Source organism: Mirounga leonina, unplaced genomic scaffold (genome assembly GCF_011800145.1).
Source record: "Mirounga leonina isolate KUSES-001 unplaced genomic scaffold, KU_Mleo_1.0 Mir_168, whole genome shotgun sequence".
Lineage (NCBI taxonomy): Eukaryota > Metazoa > Chordata > Mammalia > Carnivora > Phocidae > Mirounga > Mirounga leonina.
In genome coordinates, this window is record NW_023270426.1 from 63,894,477 (window position 1) to 63,916,449 (window position 21,973).

Sequence of the window (21,973 nt, forward strand, 5' to 3'; positions counted from 1 at the left end):
CATTTTAATCTAAATCTCCAAGATTCTTTTCATGTAATCATCAAAAAATCTTAGTGAACTTTTAGAAGGTATTTTATTGGTATTTAGCACATGATGAATTGACCCCTAAAAAGTCAGTGCACTTCTCAAAGTGGTCAAAGGTGTTTCTAGGCATAATAGTGTTAAGAAAGTGACAAGAGGTTAGCGGCTCAGTGCTTTTGAGATAATGACAAAATCAAGGACAGCACTAGTGCCCAAATAAGATACCAATTTAAAAGTCAAAACTTGCTGGTAATTAAAAAGAAAATTGCATTCTCTGAAATATCAAAATGGTTCTAGGATGTTCTATATTTTTATCCGGGTGGTTGTTACATGGTTGATTATATTTGTCAAAATCCATCCAGATACACACTTTGATTTGCACCTTTTAATACATACTAATTATACCTCAATAAAATACTCTTCACATTAAGGGGGGAAAGTTTCCAGATCTCTAGAAATCTTGCTAAGAGTTTCTTTTCCTAGAATAATTGATTGTTGTAGATTAGCTCTGAAAAAAAGACAAAACATTTTCTAAAAACTGTAAAATCTCAAAATATTTGCAATCCTGTTGAGGGGAGGGCTGGTCTGTGTAGTAAACTGAATTAGAAAATATTTTAAAGTCTGTAGATAACATAGTTAAAACATTATCAAGAAGAAACTAATAGGCTACCTCTAGTAAATAACTAAGACTATAGAGTGCCAGGCACTTTACAGAAAAATAGATGCTACTTAAGTATTTTTTTGAAAACTTGAACTCATTAGCCAGGTCAGCCCTTGCCAATTGACCAGCAAGATGGGTTTGAGTGTGAGCTGAAGCTGGACTTGGGCTTTTGAGAGGAATGAAAAAAATTGTTTTTAATCAACCATAATTGTAACACTTAAGTTGCTTATTCCTTTTCATAATCAAATTATCTGTTTTTCAAGCTGGCAGCTAATTACAAGTTTTAAAATTAATTTAAACTCAAGAAATAATTTTATGTAAAACATTGCTTTCTTGTGTTTTTTCCCATCAACTTATAAAAGCAATACTTGTTCATTATAGATTATTGTGAAAACTTAGGAAAAAATGTTAAAACCTGGGGGAAAAAATTCTCATAATTCCACCAACAAATGGCAATCTCTACCAACAGCCAGAGTTATTTCCCTCAAGTCCTTCCACATATTCCATTCAGGAGGCTGAGACTACATTTGTAGGCACAATCTTTAATATAAAATTATATCATAAACTCTCACATGTCATTAAAGGTTCTTTGCATGGTGCTTACACCATGATTTCCTAAATTATTATCTTAATATTAAAATATCTTTGTGCATAAATGTATGTCTGTATTTGGCTTCTTTCCATAGTATATATTCTTAGAAGTGGAACTCCAGGGTGTGAACACCGTAAAAGCTCTTGATGCATGTTGCCAAAATGGTTGCTGGAAAGTTTATACTTACTTACACTTCCATTAGCATTATATGAGAATGCTTTTTCACTGTGCCCATGACAGCGTTGAGATTTGTTGTTTTACCTTTGCTAAATTGATGGGATAGAAATGAGATCTTTCTCTTTTTTTCACTTTCTGAAAGTGACTGTAACCATTTGCATTTTCTCTGTCAATCATCTATTAATGTCTTTTGCCAATATATCTTTTGGAGTTTTAGTACTTTTTAATTCTTATTGATTTGATGAGATTTTTTTATTAATTAAGGATAATAGTTGGTGGTACCCTGGCAAATGTTTAACAACCAGCAGTCAAATATTTTCTGGAGGATAAAAACTTGGTTTGTAGCGTTTGCCTATTTCCATGGTGTTAATACTCTCACTATGATTGATTTCAAACACCAAAACACCAAACACAAAGATGGGAAAAGATAGGCATAATTGGCTTTCACCAACAAGCGCATGCTGATCGTAGCACAGAACTGAAATCCTTGGCAATAACGTTCATTACAAACGCTTTTCCAGTTTGTTGTTTACACCTTAGTTATATTTACAATGTTTCTATCACATTTTACATAAGGTTAAACATTCCAATATTTTGCTCTGAGATTTCTCTCATTAGTTTTAAGAATCGAAATGTCTTCATTTAGAACTGAAATAATCACCTGTATTATCTGTTATTTTTATGGCTGAACTTTTTATTTATATTTTTAATCTACTTTTCTAAAATCTATATTGATGTATGTCATGAGATAAGGATCTAAACAGATTGTTTTCTGAATAATAACCAGAGATCCCAACACTATTTGTGAAATTCCTCCCCCAGTGATCTGTGAGCCTCAAGGATAGCACCTTTCTTTCTTACATTTACCAAGACCTTCATTACATTACATTGATCTATTTAGGTATGCATATCTATTTAGTTACATTGATGTATTTATCTTTGTCTCATATAATGTTTTAGTGTTTAGTAGGGCAATTTCCCTTTCATCACAATTCTTTACCAAAATAAAGCAAAACAACATCTATTCTATGGTCTGAAGGTCTGTGTCTGTCCCCTCTCCCCAAAAATTCATATGTTGAAATCTCATGTCAAATGTGATAGTATTAGGAGGTGGGGTCTCATGAATAGGACTAGTGCCCTCCTAAAAAAGACCCCACAGATCTCCCTAGCCCCTTCACCACGTGAGGACACAGTAAGAAGTAGGCAGTCTGCAACCCAGAAGAGGGCTCTCACCAGAACTGGACCATGCTGGCACACTGACCTTGGAGTTTTAGCCTCCAGAACTGTGAAAAATAAATTTCTGTTCTTTAGTAGCCACCCAGTCTGTGGTATGTTGTTAGAGCAACCTGAATGGACTAAGACACCTACATGCATGCAAAAACAAATGAAAACAAAAAAACTCTAGCTAGTGTTCTTGACACTTCTGTGTTTTCAGTTAAAATTTTATTTGCCCTTGGGTGGTCTCAATCTGCCAGTTTACAAATGAGAAAGATCCTGTATATGGTCTTTAAAATTTCTATCATTCATTTGTTACAAAAATCCTTCTTTTCCTCAAAAAATTCATAAACATAAATTTAAACATAGTTCAGGCCTTGGTCAAATACAGCAACTAAAATGTTTCACGAAATCATGAACTTGTATTATACTCTCACTTTTTTATGAATAAATATGAATTATTTTATATATCTTCACTTTACACTAGAATTTGTTTGAATGTCAAGTAAGATAGAAATTTTGTCTATGGATAAGCAGAATTTTTTTTTAATTTTTAAATTAATACTTACATATGAGTGTGAAAAAATTTTAACCTACTATTCTTGGAACCACCAACCTGGTAGAGTAAAACAGTCAGGGCTATTTCAGAATAGCAAGAACTACTGAAGACATGACTAAGGCTACTCAAGGGTAAAATCTGAACACACTTCAAGCCATGACTCTCTCGTGTTCTCTAAAAAACCAAGAAAATAAACCTTTTTCACTCCATGTGAGTGAAACAGGCTGATTCAGATTTGCTTGTGTTAGTGATATTAGCTTCACTGTGCTTCTGAGTCAATCTGTGAGGGGTCTTGCCTGATGCCATGTGAGGGATCCCTTTTTCTAAATCCACCACCAATTCTGAAACAGGTTTTTGTGAAAAGCTTGAATATCAGTGTTGGCCAAATGGCAGCTCATGGCCATAACAGCACAATAAGTATGTTTTATTTGGCCCATATTGTGTTTATAAAAGATTTTGACTAAGATGTCAATATTTAAAAACTGAAAGATTTAGGGGTGCCTGGGTGGCTCAGTCAGTTAAGCTTCCGACTCAGTTTTAGCTCAGGTCATAGTCGCAGGGTCAGGGGATCAGCCCCGCACTGGGCTCCACACTCAGCAGCGAGTCTGCTTGGGATTCTCTCTCTCCCTCTGCCCCTCCTCTCACTCCCTCAATTGAGCTTGTGCTCACTCCCTCTCTCTCTCTGAAATAAATCTTTTTTAAAAATCAAAATATTTAACATAAAATCTAGATTTCTGGCTTGTGTTGAAACACCGTGGAGCCATTATTCCTATCTGGCAACAATCTGCTGGGATCAGGCCATCGCTGCCTCCCTCAGATAAGGCAGGGACTGCCTCTCTCTGACATAGGACTCTCTCACTCCTTTACACTACCAGCCTAGTTAGGAAAGGCATTCGATTTGGTAGCCTCTGCTTTAAACTATATTTTCTTATCATGTGGGATGGGAAATTAATGGGAATTTTCACTCAAAATTACAGGTTTTGGAAGACCAAATAAGAGCTCGAGACCAGGTGGCCACAGGAACTAATTTTGCAGTACGGGAGCTAAACACCAAACATCTTCAAGGAGTTGGAGATCTTCGAGGAAGAGTAGCCAGGTGAGAAGAAGCATCTAACAGATAGTCAGTTCTTGCTCACTGAATTCTCATTCCCAAATAAGTTCCATATAGTAGAAAAGTAGATATTGTCTTTACATGAGGCTAAACTGATGAGGTAGTAGCTGAGAAAGTGTATGATAGAATTTGAAAGCTTCATACCACCTGTGAGACTCCAGGGTTTTATAAAAGACCCCTTATAGGCAATGTCCAGTTTGGTTCCATCTGAAAGTGAGAAGAATCATTATTGTCTTTATAGCCCTGGACTGTCCAAATACCAACATCTTATGCAAAGACACAGCCTCATAGCCACAAACAAAATCCCCAGATGTGTCAAATTCTAATGATTAAAACATTAAAAACATATACGAATGACATTTAAAAGTCTAACAAAAGGGACTTACTTCCTAATGGATAAAATTTTGAGTAACATCTTTCAAATGATATTTCTAAATCAAAAGAATTAATGTTATACAGGTTAGCAAAAATCTGTGAGTATTGACAATGGCAGGACCACCCCAGTAGGCATACCAAAGATCACTTGTGAACGGATGACTGTAGACACCTTTGCGACTCTACATCATCTGCCAGCACCTCTTTCCTCTCTCCTGGAATACCCAACCTCTATCTTGTTAATCTGCTCCGAAATGTTAATGACCAAACAAGAATAGGTGATTAATACCTAGGACAAACTTCTCTTAGAGTATCTATCCATTCAACTCAACAACAACAAAAAATGCATTAAGCTCTATGCTGTATACCAGGCAGTATGCTGGGATTCAGGGATTCAGCAACATGGTCCACTTCCAATTCCCCATGACCCCCGGTTTATGGTCTACCTGGGAAAACAAGCTCCAAATATAAGAAATGAGATGAACACTACAATGAAAGCCTGTGGTGCCATGGGAATATCTAAATCAGATTGAGGCGTAGGGAAGTCTTCCTGGAGGAGGTGACACTTGAGATGGAGTTTTGAAGGATCCATAGCAGTTCGCTAGACAAGGAAGGATGGAAAACGCACTTCAGATAGAAAGAATAATATGTGCAAAAGAACTGAGGGATGAATTACTGTGCCATGTTCAAGGGGCTACCTGTGAGAAGAGTGTTTTAGTTTTGGTATTTTGGGGTTTGCATTTAGGGAGAGATGGGAGATGGGGAGATGAAGCTCAAAGGTGGTCTAGATTGGATGCTGAGGGATCTTGTGGGCCAAGGAAAAAAATCTGAACTTTACATAGAAGGTTATAAGTAACCATGGGAAGATTTTAAGTAAGGGGATGACATATTTGGTGACATTCTAGTAGTAGCTGAATTGCTGCGGTGCAGAAAGCAAACATGAAAATGAAAGGAAGCCTATTGCAGCAATCAAGGTGCCAAATGTCAAGGGCTTAAACTAAAGCACTAGCCATGAAAGTCCAGAGCAGGTAACAGACATTAGGAAAACAGAATCTATGGAAATAGTACCTATGTGTACACACACACAGATATGTAATTATATTATTTATAAATATATGTTTATGAGTCCAAAATATACAAAATTCTATATTTCATTATATCATATTTGATACATACAAAGGAAACTTTATAATATTTGGGTAAGTTATGAAGCAAGATAATAAAACACTAGCAAACCCACCATCAGACTTAGACGTGCCATAATTTTCCAAAGATAAATACCAAACATCTGTTTTGAATAAACTTAGAATTTGGTTCCATTTGGTGGTGTGCTGATGATGACTCAACTATTTATTTTTTCTGCAAACTGCTTACAAACCTACTCTTCTATTTTTGTAAATTCTGCCTTACATATAAGATAAAATAACAGATTTAAATGAAACCAATACATGAATGGAATAATATCAAGAACAAGATGTGCAACTCCTTTTGCTCTGCTCTAATTTACTTTTTTCCTTTTTGTCTCCTTTCTTAAAAATAAAACTTATTTATATTTAAGGTCTACAACATGATGATTTTATATATATATACACATACTAAAATGATTATGACAGTCAAGCTAATTAATATATCTTCTCCTCACATAGGTACCATTTTATGTGTGTGATAAGAGCATCGGAAATCTACGTTAGCATATTTCCATTCTTCAATACAACATTATTAACTATGATCGTCACAAGTGTACCTTAGGTCTCTAGCATGTTCGTCCTACCTAACTGTAACTTTGTAATCTTTGACCAACATTTCCCCATTTCCCCCACCTCCTCACCCTGGACAACCACCATTCTACTCTCTGCTTCTATGCACTTTACTTTTTCAGATTCTATATGAGATGATGAGGTTTTTTTTCTTTCTTGTCTACCTTAATTAACTTAGCATAATGTCCTCCAGTTTTAGCCACGTATTTGCGAATGGCAATATGTCCTTTTTTGAGTCTAAATTGTAATCAGAATCTGTGTGTGTGTGTGTGTGTGTGTGTCACAATTTCTTTATTCATCTGTCAACAGACACTTAGGTTGTTTCCATTTTTTGGCTATTGTGAATATTGCTGCAATGAACGTGGGAGTGCAGATATTTCTTCCAAGTACTGATTTCATTTCCTTTGGATATATATCCAGAAGAGGGGTTGCTGGATGATGTAATAGTTCTATTTTCAGTTTTCTAAAGAATCTTCATCCTGTTTTCTACAACGGCTGTACCAATTTACATTCTTACCAATACTATACAAGGATTTTCTTTTCTCCATGTACTAGTCACCCTTTGTTATCTTTTTATTATTTTGATAATAGCCATCCTAACAGGTATAAGATGATATCTCATTGTGGTTTTGATTTGCAGTTTCCTGGTGATCAGTGATGTTGAGTACCTTTTATTGTACCTGTTGGTCATTTGTATGTCATCTTTGGATAAATGTCTATTCAGATCCTTTGTCTATTTTTTAATGTTGGTGGTCATTTAAAGCTAACTCTTTGTTTTCTGTGGTCCCAAGGGACTTGCAAATGAGCCCCATCAGCTCTTAGAGAGGGGTGATTTGGAAGCCAGTCTCTCGAGTGGCTGTTTGGTCCAAACATTTCACTCCTCAGGGAGAAGCTGGGATTTGGGGGTCTCCCCCAATTGTAAGGAAGGCCCTGTGCCAAGAATGGGGTTTACAGCGTGAGTGTGTCTCAGCTTTTCCTACCCATTTCAATATTTTCTTAGTTGCCTGATATGTAGGAGTCTTTAAATTAGTTTCTGGATTTTTCTCAGAGGGAACTGATCTGTATGTAGCTGTTTATTTGGTGCATCCAGAGGAGGAGGGGAAACCAAGAGCCTCCGAGTTAAGCCATGAGACTTAAACTCACTCTTCCTCTCCCATTTTGTGCATTTTTGCCAGGCAAGTGACTTATGGACAAGTTGAGACCGAAGTAATGACTGTTTTTCCACATATACTGACCTTCATTACAATTAGTATTTTGGCGTAACTGAGATTACGTTGGTTATTTTAACATAATTCTTAGCAAACGTTTTACTGTTGCATAAATCAAACTCAGTATTTAATAATGGCAATGTGCTTTGAATTTTTCACCTTATTCCCTACTCCGAAATAAGTGGCAGTTGAAAAGCAAGTACTTCCAATGAGGTGAGGTTCTCAAAGTTGTCTGGCCTGCTTTTGATACCCTCTCCTCTGTTTGGTAGATGATAGTCTCAAGTGCAAATGAGGAAAAGCAAATACGTAAAGAATACCCACAGCGATGGCTATGATTTATAGCCTGCAGCAGTAGCCAGAGGAGGCCAAACTTCTAGCCACATTTGGTGATTTGGGACCCGAAGGCAGATTTGCTTGTGAAAAAATAATAAATTGTGTTAATATGTGACTAAAAGCAAAAGTCATATCCTTTGGAGAAATAATAATGATATCATGGATATTGTCAACCTTTGAAAAGCTAAGAGTAGGAACTTCTGATTAAAGATAGTCAAATAAAAATATTTTCACGTCACTTCTCTCACTTGAGACATCTTAAAGCCAGTTAAAAATATAAGGGAAACAAAAACTCCATCTTTAATACAACCTGGAAGTTGCCACAACTGCTAACCACAAACAGCATACGCTTATCAACTACTGTGATGTCTGGACTGGTAGAGTCCTCCTCCGACCTCGAACATAATAATTTGCTCCAAATCAAGAGTTGTAATCCTAAAAGGCATAGGCCAAATAATTTGAATGGAGCAATATTACGTAGGGGCTCAGGTGGGAAATAGGAGAGATAGGAAGTGGCCCTTTAGAGACTCAGGTCAGTAACACAGAGCAGCTAGGGAGTGTCGCTGAGGACGCGATCACGTTATTTTGATCATCTCGAACAGACCTCCATGCTTGCAAGTTCACACCTGAGAGAAATACTGACGTGTTACGTGCAGAGGAAGTGGAGGAGGCCTATAGTGTCACAACAGAGAATCTAGGACTCAATGATTGGCTGTGAAATACACCAGTCTAGTTTTTGAGGAGAAAATGGGGAGATGTACCCGCCCCCACACACACCCTGCCAGGCCTAAGGAAATAACAGATTTGATACCAAAAGCCTAAGTGGAGGATGTGGTCTACTCCTCACCAAACACACACTTAGCTATCTGCAGGTAGTCAGAATCATTCAAAGATGTAAGAGTGATAGTTGGAAGAATCTAGGCTGTGCATAAAATCGCCTCCACCACCATCAATAGACAGAGAAAAACATAAGGCTGCTGAACATACCTCAATGAGAAGAATTACTCAGAAAAACACAGGAAGAGTTCAAAGGTTCTCCTGGTTTCAAAGAAGTTAAGAACAAAAGAAAGAGAAGATTGCTGATTGATCAGTCACATGTAAATTTGCTCCTTCCCAAAGTCCCACTAAATCTACAGCAAAAATAATGTTTCTCTTTAAAACATACCCACAAAGACAGAGGATATCAGCATAGAAATCTTGGAACCTAGACAATAGACAGACATGTGGAAGCTGATTTAGCAGACATAATAAAACCAATTTTAAATCTGTGGGGTAAGCTGAGAATGATGTGGTTTCACACCACAGAATTCTCAAAAGGCATAGGAGTTGGCCTCGCCAGGAACCTCTGAAACTGGGGGTAAAGACAGGCACCTGTGTCCAGGGAGAACTGAGAAAAGCAGGAAGAAGCAGAGCAAGGAGCCACTATAGTTTGTTATTAGTCTTTTAGTTTTTACTGACTTCTAAACTATAGGCATGTTTTAGTTTCATAAAATAAATATTATTTAAAATAAATAAACAAATATTATTTAAAAAAATAAGAAATAAAAGGGCTTTCCCCCAAAAGAGATTATCACATAAAAGAACGAGAGAGAGAAACTGGAATTGTTCAGGAATAAGGTGGAAATTTTACAGAGATTAAATATGCTTTGGAAGGCCTCCAAATGCAATAAATACAACTACAAATAATAATAATTTATTTTTAAAAAAGCAAACATGAGCAAACCATAGAAAACGAAAAGAAAACGTTTTTCAATATAAAAATAGTTGTAGAGAAATGATATATACAGCAGACAAGTAAAACTCTTTCAACAAAGACCCTCTGGGACCTCCTCAAGAAGAAAGAGAGCGAATTCTTCAGGAAAAAACTATGTGTGGGTATAAGAGAAGAAAACTTTCTTGAAACAAGATTTGAATCTATAGATCAAGACTGTAATCCCAGAAAAATTGCTATAAGGACAATTAAATCAAGATATCTTGGTTGAAGTGACTGAACATCAGGAATAAAGAATCATTAGACAACCAGGTAAACAAAACAAATCAGCCTGGGGCATTAGGCTGGCGCTGTATGTGTTCACGTGGGAAGGCAGGAAGCAATAAATAAAGCTGCTGATCGGGTAGGGGTGCTTCCTCAGTGCCAGGTACTGGCTAAATCCTGTCTGTTCATTCCTCCTTTCATCCTTAAATAACCCTATCAGGCTAGAAAATAGCAGATTCAAAGCCAGGTCACTGTGATGCCAGAGACCAGTTCTTAACCACTAGTCTACAAGGCACAGACCAGCTGTCGCTGAAGGTGGAACAAGGAGGGCGTTGGGTGAGGAGTGGCAGGGGGCGGTGGCAGCAGTCACTGTTTCTGTGTAACCTTTGGAGATCTTAATGTGGATTCACGTAAGAATATCCTAACTAACCGACAATAGAACTTGTTTTGACAACAACGGTTTCTACAAAACGGCTTTTGCCCATGACTTTGGTGCGTTGCAAGCTAGCTCCCATTTTTGATCAGATTAATTCCGAATTTTCCCTCCCAGCAGTCTCCCCACCCCCACGACAGTCCCCTGGTATCTCTTGAAGGGACTTCCCAGGCAAAATTACCATCTTACTCACTTTTGGCTCAACTTTGGCACCAAAAATCTTAAGAAAAACAAATTGATTTCTAGATCCTAAAAAATATTGACAGCTATAAAGCAAACGATATTTATAGCACTTAGTGTGACAACATGAAAATGTGCTTCCAATAAATATTATTTGAGGACAGTCAAAAGAGTTATTTTATAAAATTACAAACTTCAAAGTGATCTCTGTTAACTTTATATAAAAAACACAGTCCCTCAGCATTCTACACCCTATCTTTCATGCATATATGAGTGTATTGAAAGTATAAGACAGTCTGTAACCTGTTGTCTCCCAGGAGGAGCCTTGAATGGTGATAGTGGGGTGGGGTTCCCTGACACGCCGGGAAGATGGTTAATCTTCAACTCCAACCCCACTTCACTAGAGTTCCTTCCTTAAGACACCAATGCAACTTTTGGGCCAAAATTTTATTCACGTGTTAGTGTGAATTGTTTTTGTCCTAATATAAGACAACACTTGACTTAGACCACTCGAGGAACAGGAGTTTTGATTGGGGCTGAGAGGAGGGAAATTGTTTTTTGAAGATGGGTTGGAAGATGATGGCAACCTGGGGCTCTTTGTAGCCAGAAGAGAATTGGCAATCTTGGAGTCAACGAAAGAGACTAATCAGAGGAAAGTGGATTCAGAATGCAATATAGAACAGGAAAAAGTTTCGATTTTGCCTAACCATAGGCAGCAGTGATTATTCCCAAAACATTAAAATCTGTTGGAACTCTTGGGGCGCCTGGGTGGCTCAGTTGGTTAAGCGACTGCCTTCGGCTCAGGTCATGATCCTGGAGTCCCTGGATTGAGTCCCGCATCGGGCTCCCTGCTCAGCAGGGAGTCTGCTTCTCCCTGTGACCCTCCCCCCTCTCATGTGCTCTCTCTCATTCTCTCTCTCTCAAATAAATAAATAAAAAATCTTTAAAATCTGTTGGAACTCCTATGACTGAATTAATATATCAGACTGAAAATCTAAAATTCTCCACATTTTCTCCCAATGTCTTCATCTACTTCAACCCAGTTCTTTGATTTTGGTCAATGTATCATTATCCAAAGTGGTTTCACTCCCATCAGGAAAAAAAGAGAAAAATGAAGATTTCTACATTTGCTCCTACATCCACTAACTCATTATTCAAAGAACTTTAGAACTTTTGCCATCAGGTGAATGCGCACGTCCTACTGCAGTATTAAAAATGTTTGCACCTATTGATCTCACAACCAATTTTCATCTTGCTGCTAGATGTGACTCCAGCATTGTGAAGCTTTCTGGAGACATTCACTTCATCAGGCACGAGCACCGGAAAACTGAAAAATCAATTCAAGATTTTATGTCTGCCCTAGAAACTGTTTCTAAGAACTTGGATGTGAAGGTAACTGAAAATATTTGGAACTCTTAAGTTACGTGTTACAGACAGCAGATCATTATAGCTTATCAAAATGCCTAGTCAAGTGGTAATATTTCAAAAGAACTCTTTTCTTCCAAAGAGTTTAAATATGACAGCTCGGGGCGCCTGGGTGGCTCAGTCGTTAGGCGTCTGCCTTCGGCTCGGGTCATGATCTCAGGGTCCTGGGATCGAGCCCCGCATCGGGCTCCTCACTCTGCGGGAGGCCTGCTTCTCCCTCTCCCACTCCCCCTGCTTGTGTTCCCTCTCTCGCTGTGTCTCTCTCTGTCAAATGAATAAATTAAAAAAAAATCTTTAAATATGACATCTCATGCATATATACCATGAGTACTGTCAGTTGAATGAGCAAATATTTAATGAGCACCTCCTATGTTCCAACACAGCAACCCATTGCAAGCCTATGCTGCTTGATTCCACTTTTGCTGTTATTCCCTTACTCTCTGGGTTTTCCTCAAAGACTGTAGAACCAAAGATTATAAGCAAAGCAATTTCTCATGGAAGCTATTATTATTAAAGATACGAGCTAAACGTGAGTTGATGTTACATCCCTACAATAGGTTATGTCTCTCACAAAAGAATACACAAATCCCCCATTGGCCTGGTTTTAAAGGCCATCTCCACACTGGCCCCTGCTTAGCTCTTCAGCTCACCCCATGTTTCCTGGCTCACCCCTCACACCTAGTGATACTGAACAACCTGCTGGTAGGTCCCTACTCACTCTAAGATATAGTATGGCCTCCATATTATTTGTGCTCTTTTCTGCCTAAAATGCCTCTCCTTTCTCATCTTCCCAGTCAATGGCTTAAGTAAAGAAGCTAATGCAAATTTTTCCCTGTCCTACTTTGTTACATTTATTTATTTATTTATTTGAGAGCGAGCAGGAGGCAAGGGTAGAGGCAGAGGGAGAGGGAGAGAGAGAATCTTAAGCAGGCTTCACACTCAGTGCAGACCCCAACGTGGGGCTCAATCTCATGACCCTGCGATCATGACCTGAGCTGAAATCAAGAGCCAGACACTTAACTGACTGAGCCACCCAGGCACCCCACTTTGTCACATATCTTATGTAATGATAAGCACATCTCTTCTGAAGTCATTTGGGCAGAACAAAGTGAAAATCCTTTGGGAATTAGGGGGGGCGGAGATCAGTGTTTGATTATTTGCTTGTACAAGCCACTTTATCAAGAGCAGAAGGTTCACAGGGGCACATAGTTTACTGCAGTCCCATTGGACTCACCTTGCCCACACCTACACACCCATCTAATTAAGTCCTAATCGTTTTTTTGGTTGATTTTCTTTGTTTTTCTTCAATTTCTTTGTTTTTCAAAATATTTAGTCATATCAACAACAAATCATAACCACTTAATCTCTGGTTTTCTGATTTAAAACCTTAGTACTTTTTTCATAAAGCCATGACCAGAACGTCCAGGTCACTGTTAAATACAATGTGTGGGTCATAAATGGTCATAATGGTCATAGAGGACAGCTTCTCTGGTTTCTGATTATACTGGAGATGTCTTTTGTTGTTTGCTGTTGGTTTGATATGTTTAACCATGTTAAGGAAGTATCCAGCAGTTCCTACTTACTTCCATTAGTTTTTATTAGTATTTAGTTTTTATTAGGACTGAATATTTAACTTTACAAGTTGCCTTGTAGACATCAACAAATGCCTAAATCATATTAGTTGTTTTCTGGTTTGGGTTTTTATTTGTTCACTTGTTTACCTCTTTGGACTTCTAATGTGCTATGTCAATACATTTCCCAATACTGAAACATTCCAGCATTTCCTGCTATACAGTCTTGTGTAATCATTCAGCATTTGTCTCTGCATCTAAGTTCAAAAGTGACATTGACTATAGTTCATCCTTAGTTTTTTTAAGATGATACATATGATATGTATCGTTCACAAATCAAAACTATATAAGAAAATGCAGGGGTGCCTGGGTGGCTCAGTCAGTTAAGTGTCCAACTCTTGATTTCGGCTCAGGTCATAATCTCAGGGTCATGAGATTGAGCCCTGCATTGGGCTCCATGCTCAGCAAGGAGTCTGTTTGAGATTCTCTCTCTGTCCTGCTCCTCTCCCTTCACACCCTTCTCAAATCCCAGTGTACTCTCTCTCTCAAATAAATAAATATTTTAAAAAGTATACACCAAGAATGTTCATGCCCACTTCTGTCACCAGTTATCACCTTCTTTCATTTCCTCACTGAAACCATTTTTATTATGCTGCTATGGATCCTTTCAGTATGCCTTTATGCAGATATAAGCAAATGCAAATATATTCTTATTTCCTCCTTTTTACAAAATAGATAGCATATTATATATATTACTATGCACCTATTTTAGCTTTTTTTAATTTAAATTTTACTCAGTTAACATACAGTGCAATATTAGTTTCTGGAGTAGAGTTCAGTGATTCATCACTTACATACAATACCACGTGCTCATCACAAAAAGTACCCTCCTTAATACCCTTCAGCCATCTATCCCATTCCCTCCCACCACCTCCCTCCATCAACCCTCAGTTTGTTCTCTATCGTTGAGTCTCTTATGGTTTATTTTCCTCTCTCCCTCTCCTCCCTTTCCATATGTTCATCTGCTTTCTTTCTTAAATTCCACACATGAGTGAGATCATATGATATTTGTATCTCTGACTGATTTATTTCACTTAGCATAATACACTCTAGCTGCATCCACATCATTGCAAATGGCAAGATTTCATTCTTTTTTATGGCTGAGTAATATTTCATTGAATGAATATATATATATATATTCATTCAGATGTGAATGACAATGTGATATATATATAGATATATATAGATATATCTATCTATATATATTGATGTGATATATATATAGATAGATATATATGTATATCTATATATATATAATCTCATCTTCCCAGTCAATGGCTTAAGTAAAGCTGGGACTTTCCAGACTGCTGGGACTATCCAGACTGATTTTAAAATCATATGCAAAAATAGGGCGCCTGGGTGGCTCAGTCGTTAAGCGTCTGCCTTCGGCTCAGGTCATGATCCCAGGGTCCTGGGATCGAGTCCCACATCGGGCTCCCTGCTCTGCGGGAAGCCTGCTTCTCCCTCTCCCACTCCCCCTGCTTGTGTTCCCACTCTCGCTGTGTCTCTCCCTGTCAAATAAATAAATAAAATCTTTAAAAAAAAAAAATCATATGCAAAAATAAACAATTATCACCAGGAAAAGGGAGAAAAGAAAGCAATGAAAGGGACTTGCTGTACCAGGTATTAAAAGTACTGGGGCACCTGGGTGGCTCTGTTGGGTAAGTGTCCGACTCTTGGTTTCTGTGTATATATATATGTATAGTGTATGAGAGAGAGAGTACCCTGGGATTTGAGAGGGGTGTGAAGGGAGAGGAGGACAGAGAAAGAATCTCAAACAGACTCCTTGCTGAGCGTGGAGCCCAATGCAGGGCTCAATCTCATGACCCTGAGATTATGACCTGAGCCGAAATCAAGAGTTGGACACTTAACTGACTGAGCCACCCAGGCACCCCTGCATTTTCTTATATAGTTTTGATTTGTGAATGATACATATGTATCACCTTAAAAAAAACTAAGGATGAACTATAGTCAATATGTGTGTGTGTATATATATATATATATATATATATATATATATATATACACATCTTCTTTATCCATTCATCAGTTTCATCAGTTGATGGACATTTGGGCTCTTTCCATAGTTGCCTATTGTGGACATTGCTGCTATAATTCAAATCTGTATTTTTGTATCCTTTGGATAATGCCTACTAGTGCAGTTGCTGGGTCATTGGGTAGGTAGTTCTATTTTTAACTTTCTGAGGAAACTCCATACTGTTCTCCAGAGTGGCTGCACCAGTTTGCATTCCCACCAACAGTGCAAGAGGGTTCCCCTTACCTCTGCATCCTTGCCAACACCTGTTGTTTATGTTGTTAATGTTAGCCACTCTGACAAGGGTGAGGTGGTATCTCATTGAGGTTTGGATTTGTATTTCCCTGATGATGAGTGATGCTGAGCATCTTCTCATGTGTCTGTTAGCCATCTGATTCCTTCTTTGGAAAAATGTCTATTCATGTCTTCTGCCCATTTCTTAACTGGATTATTTGGTTTTGAGGGCATTGAGTTTGAAAAGCTCTTTATAGATTTTGGATATTAAGCCTTTATCCAATATGTCATTTACAAATATCTTCTTCCATTCCATAGGCTGCCTTGTAGTTTTATTGATTGTTTTCTTCACTGTGCATAAGTTTTTGATCTTGATGAAGTCCCAATAGTTCATTTTTGCCTTTGTTTCCCTTGCTTCTGGCAACATGTCTAGTAAGAAGTTGCTACAGCCGAGGTCAAAGAGGATTCTGCCTATTTTCTCCTTGAGGATTTTGATGGATTCCTGTCTCACATTTAGGTCTTTCATCCTATTTTTTCTAACTAAACAAATAGATCCTGGAGATCAGCCATATTAGTATATGGAGAGCTTCCTCATTCTTTTTTATAACTGAATACTCTTCCTGTCTGTATAATAGCTCATTTAACCAATCTCTCACAGATGGACATTCGGGCTATTTTTAATATTTCTCTCTTGCAAATCAATGCTGCAATGTATAACCTTGCACTTATGTCTGTGTGCGTGTGTGTGTGTGTGTGTGTGTGTGTGTGTGTGTAGGTATGTCTGTAGGTTCAACACCCAGAAGTGTGATTGTTGGGTCAAAGTACATGGTTGTTATTTTGAAAGATCTTGCTCTCTGTGGGGCTTTGACCATATTGCACAGCCACCAACAATATGTAAAATGTCCTATGTCCCCATCGCCTCACCAATGGTGTTGACTTTTGAATTTTACCATTCTTATAGGAAAAAGATAGCTATAGTCTCTATGTTTCGCTTAGTCTCTCTTATTGTGAATGAGGTTCATATCTTCAAGAGCTATTTGTATTTCTTTTTCAGTGAGCTATCCGTTCATCTCTTTTATCCATTTCCCTATTGGTCTGTTTTCCTTTTTCTTCTCAATTTCTAGGAGCTCTTTATATGTTAGAGAGATGAGCCCTTCTCTATGATATGATCTGCAAATACATTTTCCCAGGTTGTCATCTTTTGACTCTTGGCATGCTTATGTGCTCTATTTGTAGCTAAATTTATCAGTTTTTTCTTTTTTGGCTTCTTTTAAGTCACACTTAGAAAGAAATTCCCCATACAAAGGCCTGAATTATTCATATTTTCTTCTAGCACTTTCATGGCTTTACTATTTATATTTAAATTCTTGATCCATTTGGAGTTTTTCTTAATAAGGTGTTTTAATTATTATTTTAATCAGTGAGGCCTTATAGTACTTTAATATTTTTAAATTTATTTCTTCATTTTAGAGAGAGAAGGGGAGAGAGAGTGTGCGTGTGAGTGGGGGGGGAAGGGCAGAGGGAGACATTCTGGAGCAGTCTTCCCGCTGAGCACAGAGTCCAATGCAGGGCTCATTCTCACGACCCATCTGATCATGACCTGAACAGAAACCAAGAGTCGGACACTTACCCAACAGAGCCACCCAGGTGCCCCAGTACTTTTAATACCTGGTACAGCAAGTCCCCTTCATTGCTTTCTTTTCTCCCTTTTCCTGGTGATAATTGTTTATTTTTGCATATGATTTTAAAATCAGTCTGGATAGTCTCAGCAAATAAGTCAACAAACTCAATTTTAATTTTTATTGAAATCATGTTAAATGTATAAATTAAGTTTAGAATTGACAGAGTAGGGGCGCCTGGGTGGCTCAGTCTGTTAAACGTCTGCCTTAGACTCAGGCCAGGATCCACTGAGCCCTGCCGCTCCCCCTGCTTGTGCTCTGGCTCTCTCGCGCTCAAATAAATGCATAAAACCTTTAGAATTGACAGAGTGGTAATGCTGAGTGTTTTATCCAAGAACATCGCGTGCTTCCTGTTTGTGCAGGTTTTGCTTTTATATCGTTCAAGAGTGGTTTCAAATTTTCCTCATGTTTGCATCATCTTCAGTGTATTTTGGGGTTTTGTTTTCTTTTTTCTTTTTAATTTATTGTAATGAAGTTTCATTCTATCTTCTGACTAGTTGTTAGTTGTATATAATGAAGGCTGTATTAATTTTATATTCTACTAACTTGGCGAATTCTTCTCTTGATTATAGAAATTTTTCAGTTTTTTGCTGTTGTTGTTTTCCAGGCACACAATCATATGATTTTTCAATAATAAGTTTACTCATCTTTTCCCATTTTCTTTTTTTTTTTTTTTTTAAGATTTTGTTTATTTATTTGTGAGAGAGAGAATGAGAGAGAGCACATGAGAGGGGGGAGGGTCAGAGGGAGAAGCAGACTCCCTGCCGAGCAGGGAGCCCGACGTGGGACTCGATCCCGGGACTCCAGGATCATGACCTGAGCCGAAGGCAGTCGCTGAACCAACTGAGCCACCCAGGCGCCCCATCTTTTCCCATTTTCACACACATAATTTCTGTGTTCTAGTTGTTTTAATAACTCCAGTATGATATTAAATAGTAGCGAGGGGTTAGTGGTCATCCTGCTCTTGTTTCTGTTGTTAACAGAAATGCCCCCAGTGTTTTCCGCATGGTGAGAGAAGTTTCCTTAGTAAACATGTTTGGTGCACAGCTATTCCTATTTTACTGAGTTTTTGTTTTTAATTAAGAATGATTATTAATTTGGCAAATGCATTTTCAGCATTTGTGGAGATAATCATGTGAGTTTTCTCTTAAACTATACTAGCATAATTATTTGTATTAACATATTTCTTATTAAACAATTCGTTTTAAAAAATAAATTGCACTTGATTATGATTTTTTTTAAGTTGTGATGCTGGATACTGTTTGCTGATATTTTATTTGAGAAGTTTTCATCAATGTTTATAAACAAGACTAGTCTTTTTGTGCAAACTTTTTCAGATTTTAGAATCAATGTTTTGCTCACTTCAAACAAATAGTTTGGAAGTTTCCCTTCTTTTTCTATGCTCTGAAATAGTTTAAAGGCATTGCAATGACCTATGCTTTAAAGATTTGGTAGTTTTGCCTCTGAAGCCATATGGGCCTACTCATTTAGTGGAAAGGAAAGACCTTTGATATCTTTGCTCAGTTTCTCCTGTGGAAATTGGTCTGTTTCAAGGCTCCATCTCTTCAAGGGTCTTGGAAAAAAGTACATTTTTCATCCAGATTTTGAAATTAATTTCCATAAAATTATGCAAAATACTTCTAGGATTGTTTTAATTCTTTCTGCTTTTATATTTTTCCCCCTGCCATTTTATTTGTGCTTTTTTTCCCTTTGATTAGTTAGTTGTGTCTAAACGATACTGATTTCTCTCCAATGAGCCAGTCTTTTTATGTATCTTTAAGTTCTGCTTCTATTTTGTTTTCCATGTATTCTCAGCAATTTAAGCTTTTGACTTTCTTTTTCCTTTTCCTGTGATTTGTTTTGCTGATCACTTTCTAACTTTTTGAATGACATATATTTGTAGTCTTTCTTTGTTTTACTGATATAAGCACTTTGACTCTGAATATTCCCTGAGCTTTAGTCTACTTCCCTGTATTCCCTAGGGTTGATACTGTGTTCTCATTATTGTTTCCTAGAATTCTGCAATTGTATATTACATTCTTCCTTTGACTGAACAGCTTAAGAGGGGTTGTTGTTTTCCCTGAGTTAAGGATTATTTGTTATCCTGGTATTCATTTTTAGTTTTATCTCATCATAATTGAAATTTTTATTATATATACTAGTTTCAGTTTTTGGAATACCTTGAGGGCTTTATTTGGTGGCTGGATAGTAAAATTTTGTACATGTTCTAAAAAGAATATATTCTATATTTTGGGGGCAAAAATTCAGTCAATATCTAAAAAATTGCTCAAATCAACAAACTCAAACCTATTGATTAGGGCTTTTGTATCCGTACTTATTTTTTTGGTCTATTCTTCTGTCTTGGTTTGAGAGAGGTAAATTAAAATCTATAATTATTTGGCTTCCACTTCATCTATAATCTCAGCTTTGTGAATATTTTCACTACGTTAATTGGATCATATTTATAACTACTCTATCTTTTCTTCCTAATTTTAGTGTCTATGGGTTTTCTTTACGTTTAGACTGAGAAAAACTTTGTCTCTTACCTTTTCAAAGAAACAACTCTTGGATTTACATATCAATCCTATAATTTTTTCTTGCTTATTAATTTTTAATATTTGTGTATTAGTTTTCTATTGTCATAACAAATTACCACACACTTAGTGGTTATAATTATAGCAACATAAATATATTATCTCATAGTTTTGCAGGTCAAGGCTAGAGTAGATCCCCTACTTAAGGTCTCACAAGACAGAAATCACGATATTAGTAGGGCTGTGTTCCTTTGAGGCGGCTCTGGGAATTAGTCCTCTTCCAGACTCATTTAAACTTTTGGCCAAATTCAGTTTCTTGTAATTATGTGACTGAGGTTCTTGCTGGCTGTCAGTTCGAGACTGACGTTCTTCCAGCTACCAGCCTTCTTTCTCATGTCTTCCATGTGGCCTTTCTCCAGAACAGGCTAAGTCCATGCCATGCTTCAAATCTCTCTGACTCTAGCTGGAGAAATTTCTCTGCTTTTAGAGGCTCATGTGATTGAATTGGGCCCAACTGGATAAAACAGGATAATCTCCCTATTTCAAGGTCTGTAACCCTAATTATAGCTGCAAATCCTTTAGGCCATCTAACATATCATATTCACAAGTTCCAGGGATTAGGCTACGGACATATTAAAGGAGCCATTCCACCTACCACAATTTGTCAGTTTCTTCATTCTGCTTTCCCTTGGTCAGGTTTGTTATTCTTTTTAACCTTGTGAAATGAATGGTTCATTTATATAGCTTTATTCTGTTTTATATAATTATGGAAACATTTAATGCCACAAATTTACCTCTGATCATAGATGTGGCTGTGTCCTGTTGATATATAATGTTATTATCCTTTCCTAAGTAAATTGTAATTGCAGAGTTGAGTTATTCTTTGACACTAGAGTTAGTCCTTTGAGAAGCAAATTCCATAAAGGAATTGATATGCAAGAGATTAACTGGGGTGGGGGGTGCCTGGGTGGCTCTTGGTTTCCACTCAGGTCATGATCTCATGGGTCATGGGATAGAGCCCCACAGTGGGCTCTGCACTCAGTGGGGAGCCTGCTTGAAGATTCTCTGTTTCTGCCCCCCCGCCAACTCACGTGCACGCTCTCTCTCAAGTAAATAAATAAATCTTAAAAAAAAAAAAAAAGAAGAGATTAATTGAGGGGGAAAAAATCTGAAGGAAAATGAGGAGGTTCCTAGAAAAGATGGAGAGAGCCATCAGATTACAAAATAGGTCTGACTCCTGTGAAAGACAGAAAAGGAAGGCCCGAGACAGCCATTCTAACAGTTTGATCCAGTTCTTGGAACCAAAGTCACTCATCAAAGGAAAACTATTAAGACACTGGCTGGGAGCAGCCAATGGGAAGCATGGTATCCACACATGGTTATGCATTTTACACAGCAGTCAGGGCCCTTAGCCAGTTATGTTCCTCTGAGTAGGAGATCTGAGAGACACATTTCCATGTAAAACACTGGAATTAAACAACAGAATTAAAAGTGGTCACTTTACTCAAATGGTTAGGTTTTTCTTTCTTTATAGTTTTCGTATTAATTTCTAGTTTTCGTGCAGTGTAAAGTCATGATCTGTGTTTTTCCTGCTTTGTGGAATAGAGTTTTTTGGGGGTTTTTTGGGGGGGGGGCAGGGGCAGAGGGAGAAAGAGAGCCCTCGGGGCTTGACCTCATGACCCTGAGATCATGACCTGAGCTGAAATCAAGAGTCGGAAGCTTAACCCACTGAGCCACCCAGGCACCCCTACTTTGAGGTCTTTATAGTCACATGTCTGCTTAGTTGTTGCAAATGCTCACTGGGCACTGAGAAAGAATGAGTGCTTCTTGCTGTTCGC

At 37.7% G+C, this 21,973-nt stretch overlaps 1 protein-coding gene across 1 annotated transcript in view; it reads left to right on the forward strand.

Annotated features, from left to right (window-relative positions):
• FAM81B (family with sequence similarity 81 member B) overlaps positions 1–21,973 on the forward strand; it is a 54,563-nt gene that overhangs the window by 19,491 nt on the left and 13,099 nt on the right. The window contains exons 6-7 of the mRNA XM_035015074.1: positions 4,203–4,321; positions 11,860–11,989. Of these exons, the coding sequence (XP_034870965.1) occupies positions 4,203–4,321; positions 11,860–11,989 (249 nt within the window). The remainder of the gene's footprint in view (positions 1–4,202; positions 4,322–11,859; positions 11,990–21,973) is intronic.